The sequence below is a fragment of the Ipomoea triloba genome, chromosome 3 (genome assembly GCF_003576645.1).
Source record: "Ipomoea triloba cultivar NCNSP0323 chromosome 3, ASM357664v1".
NCBI classification, from domain to species: domain Eukaryota; kingdom Viridiplantae; phylum Streptophyta; class Magnoliopsida; order Solanales; family Convolvulaceae; genus Ipomoea; species Ipomoea triloba.
This window is the reverse complement of record NC_044918.1, coordinates 4875931-4883092: the sequence shown is the minus strand read 5'-3', so window position 1 is coordinate 4883092 and position 7162 is coordinate 4875931. Positions and strand designations below refer to the sequence as shown.

The 7162-nt window shown below is 34.6% G+C and overlaps 2 protein-coding genes across 2 annotated transcripts; both read left to right on the top strand.

The window, feature by feature from the left end:
• Positions 1-662: 662 nt before the first annotated feature.
• On the top strand, positions 663-3159 carry LOC116013529 (rac-like GTP-binding protein ARAC1). Its single transcript, XM_031253340.1, has 7 exons — positions 663-1180; positions 1502-1589; positions 1729-1838; positions 1933-1996; positions 2389-2453; positions 2555-2620; positions 2693-3159. Exons 1-7 carry the CDS (start codon positions 1082-1084, stop codon positions 2792-2794), a joined length of 594 nt encoding a protein of 197 aa, XP_031109200.1. The 5' UTR covers positions 663-1081; the 3' UTR covers positions 2795-3159.
• A 2513-nt stretch (positions 3160-5672) lies between these two features.
• LOC116013243 (ubiquitin-conjugating enzyme E2 28-like) lies at positions 5673-7115 on the top strand. The gene is made up of 4 exons (XM_031252891.1): positions 5673-5973; positions 6229-6356; positions 6432-6536; positions 6730-7115. The coding sequence occupies exons 1-4, from the start codon at positions 5904-5906 to the stop codon at positions 6871-6873; spliced, it is 447 nt and encodes a 148-aa protein (XP_031108751.1). The 5' UTR covers positions 5673-5903; the 3' UTR covers positions 6874-7115.
• The last annotated feature ends 47 nt before the right edge of the window (positions 7116-7162 follow it).

The window sequence follows — 7162 nt, the reverse complement described above, 5'->3', positions numbered from 1 at the left end:
GGGGGTGGGGGGTTTATCCTACCAACCTTGTAATTGGATTAGGTATACACATAATATCATTTTCTTCCTATGAAATAATGTTTGAATAATAAAAAATTTATTCAAAAGTTTTGCTAGATAATGATAATGACATGTTACTATTAATTAATTTGAAATATACTCTTTAGGCATGGAAGATATTAAATGAGTGAAATATGATTCTTGTGCATTAGGTTAACATATACCATGAGTTTACCTTGCATTATAGACTTTGATCCAAAAATAATATTCAAATTCTTTATTTGTAGTTGTAGCCACCTCCAATGCTAAAGATCGAACTCTTAATCTTTGGTTAAGAATTGATGAGTCTTTTGTTACTTAATCACGTCCCAAGTTATTTAAAATATTAATGTGACATTGTAAGTTATACAATGCATTTAACTATTCGAACTCAGACATGAATATGTATGCATATTGAATATTTGAACACAATGGTGACCAAAGAAATTTTCAAATAAAATTCGAATTTGAATTTTTGAAAAAAAAAGCTATAACAAAAAAGAAAAAAGAAAAAAGAAAAGTTGCATGGGTTGTTGTGTTGGAAAGGATTGAGCAACTAAAATTTAAAAAAGAGGAGGCAAATGAGGCCCACAATTTTTTTCGTTGCGGGAAAAGCGTGGAGAACTATCCAATCAGAGGCATTATGAGTACGGCTTGATTGGCTGGCAGGGTAGACGTGGACGGATATTGGTTGGACGGCCGCCTCCCTCGCTCGTCCGTTAGCTCCTCCCTCATCCAACGCTTCAACGGCATTATTTCCCGGCCAACACCCCTCCCTCCTTACTTTCTCTCTCTAGATCTCGGATCCCAACTCCCCCGATTCCGCCATTTCTCTTCTCTCTTGTCTCCGGCACTAGGGTTAGGGTTGCTCTCTTCGAGGCTCGCTGGTTTGCTGCGTGTTTTTGGTGCTTGAGCTGTTCGCCAGGGATTGGAGAGGTTTTCAGAGGCGTATGTGCGTCGAAATTACGTGTGAAAACATAGGTACATTTTGAATTCGGTTCAGGTCTTCTGAGGTGGTAGAAGAAGATCTGAGGCTTTCAGGATGAGCGCGTCCAGGTTCATCAAGTGCGTCACGGTGGGCGATGGTGCCGTTGGCAAGACCTGCCTCTTGATTTCCTACACCAGCAACACTTTCCCTACGGTTCATCCTCTTTCTCCCTCACTTCTACCAATTTCTCACTTTGCTTAATTTTTCGTTTTTCGAGAAAGCTGTTTTACTTCCAATGTGAGCTTTAACTATTGCATATCCGCCTCTCGTTTGATATGCTTCTGTACGAGTCCGAGCTTTTAATGCTCGTGGCTCAGATGTGCAACATAATTATGCTGAGTTTTTGGAAAGTTGTTGTGTACATATCCAATTACTCACATTAAATCTTTCTCTTCGGTTATAAAAGACGTTTCTCCTCTGATTTTCAAATTTTGGCCAAATTGTAATTTCTTCTCTGTTCATAATGTGCAACAGGATTATGTCCCAACTGTGTTTGACAATTTCAGTGCAAATGTGGTTGTCAATGGGGCTACCGTTAACCTTGGGTTATGGGATACTGCAGGTAACCATTTCAAATTCCATTGCATTCTATTGCTATTTAAGAGATTTTGGGGTACATATACTTGTGTGTGCATTCTTATACATTTGTGTGTTTACATGTATTTCATCACTATGAGTTTGTGTTTGTTATGCATAAACAGGACAGGAGGATTACAACAGACTAAGACCTTTGAGTTACCGTGGAGCTGATGTTTTCATTTTGGCATTTTCTCTCATTAGTAAGGCCAGCTATGAAAATGTTTCTAAAAAGGTAAGGAGTTGATGGCTGATATAGTACCTTTTTTTTTTCCTGTTGGTGTTACTTAATCGGAAATTATTTATGGTTTTGATGAATCTCTTACCAGTGGATTCCTGAGTTGAAGCATTATGCCCCTGGTGTCCCAATTGTTCTTGTTGGAACAAAACTTGGTGAGAATGATGTCTCTACCTTGTTTATGATTTTGAAACTGTTAGTTACCAGTATTGCACATCAACTTAAATGGGTTTAATCAAGTCATTTGTGTCCTTTAGACTGGAGAGAATTGTCTTCTAGTTCTCTCTGCTTGTGCGATCTAGTATCATTGGCTCCAATATCTTGATGGTGTTCTACTACACTTGATGGGTTGCTTCAGTTTGAACATTTGTGTTGTTGATAGTGGATGCTGGTTGTGCTTGAGATCTTTCATCAGTTTGATTTATCATTTATGTGTAATTAGTTAAGACTTGGAAGCCTCATATGTTTCTGCTTTAGTTTTTTAAGTCTCCTGTGCTCGAGAATAGACTGCTAATCGTTTCTTGTCAATCAATTATAATGGACTCAGATCTTCGGGATGATAAGCAATTCTTTGTAGACCATCCTGGTGCTGTGCCAATTACCACTGCTCAGGTAACGACTACTGCTAATCTTCTTATGTTCAGTTGCTGAAAAGTAATATATATTCTACACTTGCGCCATTTTAAATTGTCCGACTTTGTGTCAATGTCAAGGGCGAGGAGCTTAAAAAATTGATTGCTGCACCTGCCTACATTGAATGCAGTTCAAAAACACAGGAGGTTTGTTCTTTTAGCTTTATTTTCCAAAATCCCAATTGATTTCCAGTGAAGCTTATCTAGTTAGGCTTGCAGAATGTGAAAGGAGTGTTTGATGCTGCCATCAAAGTTGTGCTGGCACCACCCAAGGGGAAGAAAAAGAAGGCAAAGGGTCAGAGATCGTGCTCGATCTTGTGATTTTGACGTCAGGGGCGCAGGATCACTTACCACTATTCTGTTGTTATACCCTCCTTGGTGTCCTTTTCTGTTGTTTCCAATTGCCTCAGAGGAAGTAGGAGGTCCTCCCTTGTCAAAGTGCTTGTGATATGGCCTTCCCAGTCAGTCTAACAATTTTTTAAGTAAGCCAAGCGCACCTCGTCTTAGGCCACTCTGTCGTGCCCTCTCTCTCTCCATTTTGATTTGCTGTTGTTTTTATGTATTTATGACTGTGAAACCAACCATTCAGGGAGACATCATATTTGTGCAGTGTTTGTTGCCTTTTTTCTATATTTGTTATACATTTCGATTTCCTCAATTCGTAAACCATTTGTTATTCTTCATCATTTCCCCACTAAGTTACACTGCTTAATCTGATATATGCTATTTCTTCATCATTTTCCCACTAAATTACACTCTGCTGAATCTGCATTTCTCTGCTATTTGCTCTGTAGCTTTGGTAGTCATGGTGATTGGTGCTTTCGTGTGATATTTTGGATGTTTAGTAAATAGTTGTTAGTTGATTAGGTTAGTGGATTTAACTAGTGGATAGCATTATTGTGGATGTTTAGTAAATAGCTGTTAGCTGATTAGGTTAGTGGATTTAACTAGTTGATTACATTAGCTGATAGTTGATTACATACAAAATGACTTTCTTAAAAAGCAAAGCTGACAGAAAAGTTGTTTTGAGCAGCCTTTTGAATTTTACTATTTTGAAGCAATAAGTTGTTACAAAAGTTAATTAATCACATTGATTATTTAACCAAAACAAATAACTAATAGTAATTAAATTAGTTAAAATTGACTGAAAAGTAAATCATATTCTTTTTTCTGTCTGCTCTTATCTATGGGCAGAAGAGTCAGCCTAATCATCACGCTACCCTCTTCTTCTCATCCTTTTGTTTTGGCAGTAGAAAAAGAATAAAGCTGGAGAACTGAAAATAAAAAATAAAAATATATAAAGGATTGATTCCAGTGGTTTTGGAGTTGGAGAAAATATCATTTTTAGTCCCTCAACTATAATATATGTATCAATTTTGGTCCTTGACTATTAAAAATTTCAAATTAGGTGCATGATTATTCAATTTGTATTACATTTGGTCCTTGACTATTAACATTTTCAAATTAGGTGCATGACTATTCATTTTGTATCACATTTGATTCTGCCGTTAATTTTTCCGGCCAAATTTCCGGCGAAGTCACCGGTGACCGACTAGTTTATTTAATTTTTATTTTAAAAATTATTTTAATACTTCGTAACTTTTAAATATAAAAAAAACTTTAAAATAAAAAAAATAATAATAAAAAAAAAAACGCCGGCTACTCCCATGACTTCGCCGAAAATTTGGCCGGAAAATTTAACGGCATGACCAAATTTGATACAAAATGAATAGTCATGCATCTAATTTGAAGATGTTAATAGTGAAGGACCAAAAGTGATACAAATTAAATAGTCATGAACCTAATTTGAAAATTTTAATAGTCAAGGACCAAAATTGATACATGTATTATAGTTGAGGGATTAAAAATGATATTTTCTTTTTGGAGTTGAGGTGTTACACTTCTCTTTGTTCAGTTATCATTTTCTTTGAGGTTGACTTGACTTTCTCATTCATCATAGCATACATTCTTTGAATGTCGACACTACACTTTCATTTCAAAAATAAAAAATCTAATTATTACGGAGTATTACTTTTCTTTTTGTTAAATTGGAAATGGGGACTTCAACGACTCCAACGAGTATGCACGAAGTTGTTCAATGATTTTCAAATCACTATCTCTTTTTTTACAGAGTTGATTCTTTTATAAATAATTTTATCAACTCATCAAGCCTAACTTATTCCATTAAGATCAGATTTCATTTCTAGACTAATATAATATTTTAAGACAAGTCAAAATAATTCCCAACTTTTGTAAAAAAGAATTTAGGATCGAAAATCAATATTTTGGTCTCTCAATTGTTTTTTAACTGTCAATGTAATCCATAGTTTTTTATTTCAACCAATTTAATTTTTGTTTAAAATATAATTAATTAAACCCTTCCAGGCACTAAATTGACGAAATTTAAAAATGTGAAAATTGCTATTTTGGTTCCTGAGAGCATTTAATTGATGAAACTTTAAAAATTCTTAAATTGATTGAAATTGAAAATTATGGACTACATTAACAATTGAAAAATAATTGAGGGACCAAAATGATGATTAACTCGAATAATCATTAAAAAAAAATTGCTTGAAATATTTTTACTGGGTATAGTTATTACAAAAAACTCAAATGTCTCTAAATACAGAGCAAAGAATTCAAACCAAACTGACCATGTCAAAGAATTTCTTTTTATCTTTAAATTTCTCTTTTTTAAAACCATCGAAAAATTGAGTTGTCCTATGCTAGTTGTTCTTCTTTGATGTTTTGTAGTTGGATATGATGAATGAATCATAATTCCATTTTTACAAATCCCTCACACTTCCAGAACAAATTTACTCCTATCAAATTAATATCCTATCTTAAATTGTTAAATGAGCATATTCTAAATTCTAAATATCTGGTTCAATTCACTTCAAAATTGACGATTCTAAATCAATGGCCTTTGAATATGGGCATATTACACGTCCAATTACACTGTACTCAAACATGACCAAAATTGAACGGAAGGAATGGGAAATCCCATAAAGTCATAGGAACCCAAAAAGCTAAGGTGGAGAATATAGAACTTTGTGTGATTTTCACAAGGTTGAAAAGAATATAAATCATCCCAAAGGAATTTTTAAAAATATATTATTTCTTTCCATAAAATATATAATAACATGATTGAAAGTAAAGTAAAGGGTCCATTCCCTCTTTCTTTCTGTGTAGAGAATCTATACTATGCCATGGGCAGTGCATCAAGGAAATTGTTGAATTGAATGGTTGATTCTTTTTGGGTGTGTATGTGCATATGAGAGCTCTTTATATATGGTTGTGTGGAGCACTCTCTTGAGATATCTAGAAATCACACAAACATCTATATATCCTTCTGCAGAAAATTTGTGATTTTCTGTGTTTTTTTGTAGTTTTTGGTAGTCTCTTAGCTTAGCACACATCAACTGGAATAATGGCCTCCAGGAGGATTCTCAAGGAGCTTAGAGATCTGCAAAGAGACCCTCCTACATCATGCAGTGCAGGTATGCATGTTTGATTCAAAACTGGTAATTAAAGAACATGTTTATGATTTTTCCCAAAAAAACAAAAAAGTTTATGAATGATTGATTTAAGTAAAAGGAAACTGGCGAATAATATGTTACTTGTATCGATGAGGTTCAGTACTGAAACTCAAACTCACCCCTTTCCATATGGGAGTGCAACCGGGTGTCAGTAGACCACAAGATATTGACAATTTTGTCTCAGTATAATGAGAAATATATTGTACAAAATTTCAGGACCAGTGGCTCAAGATATGTTTCATTGGCAAGCAACCATTATTGGTCCAAATGACAGTCCATATTCTGGTGGTGTTTTCCAAGTCACCATCCATTTCCCCCCTGATTACCCCTTCAAACCTCCCAAGGTATGACCCAAAAATGGAGAAAAAGTAAAAAAAAGGCTGGATGAGTATGATGCTAAAATATTTTTACACTTGCAGGTTGCCTTCAGGACCAAAGTTTTTCATCCAAATATCAACAATAATGGAAACATCTGCTTGGATATCCTAAAGGATCAATGGAGCCCAGCACTCACCATATCAAAGGTACTACTCCCCACGTTATTACCAAATTAAAATATGTGTTTCATTTTAAAAATTTTAAATTGATAGTAAAACCAGACAATTATATTTTGTATATTATATGTTCAACAACAGTAACTTTATAGATCACAGGTAACCTAACTCCAATTCTTTAAAACCATTGAAAAATAATTATTATTTTTTGGCTTGGATGCAGGTTTTGCTTTCAATATGTTCACTGCTAACAGATCCAAATCCAGATGATCCATTGGTTCCAGAAATAGCTCACATGTACAAGAGTGACAGATCCAAGTATGAAACCATGGCTCGTAGCTGGACTCAAAAGTATGCCATGAATTGATATGAGCATCATCCTAAGCAGGCAGATTAACAAAAATGAGAGAATCTGAAGCATGTTAAGTAGAAAGTTGCCAAGATGCTAGCTTGCTTGCAAATTGCAATATGGTCTTGGATGGCTTTACCACCTAGCAATTGGTTCTGAATTTTCATGGTTTGTGTCAAATAATGACTTGTGGATGAGTCAACACCTGAATCACTATACAATTCTACCACTATTAGGGTAATACATATTTTTTTAGCACATTAAATCTCTCATATTCAAGTTTGAAGAAAATGAAATATGTATAATG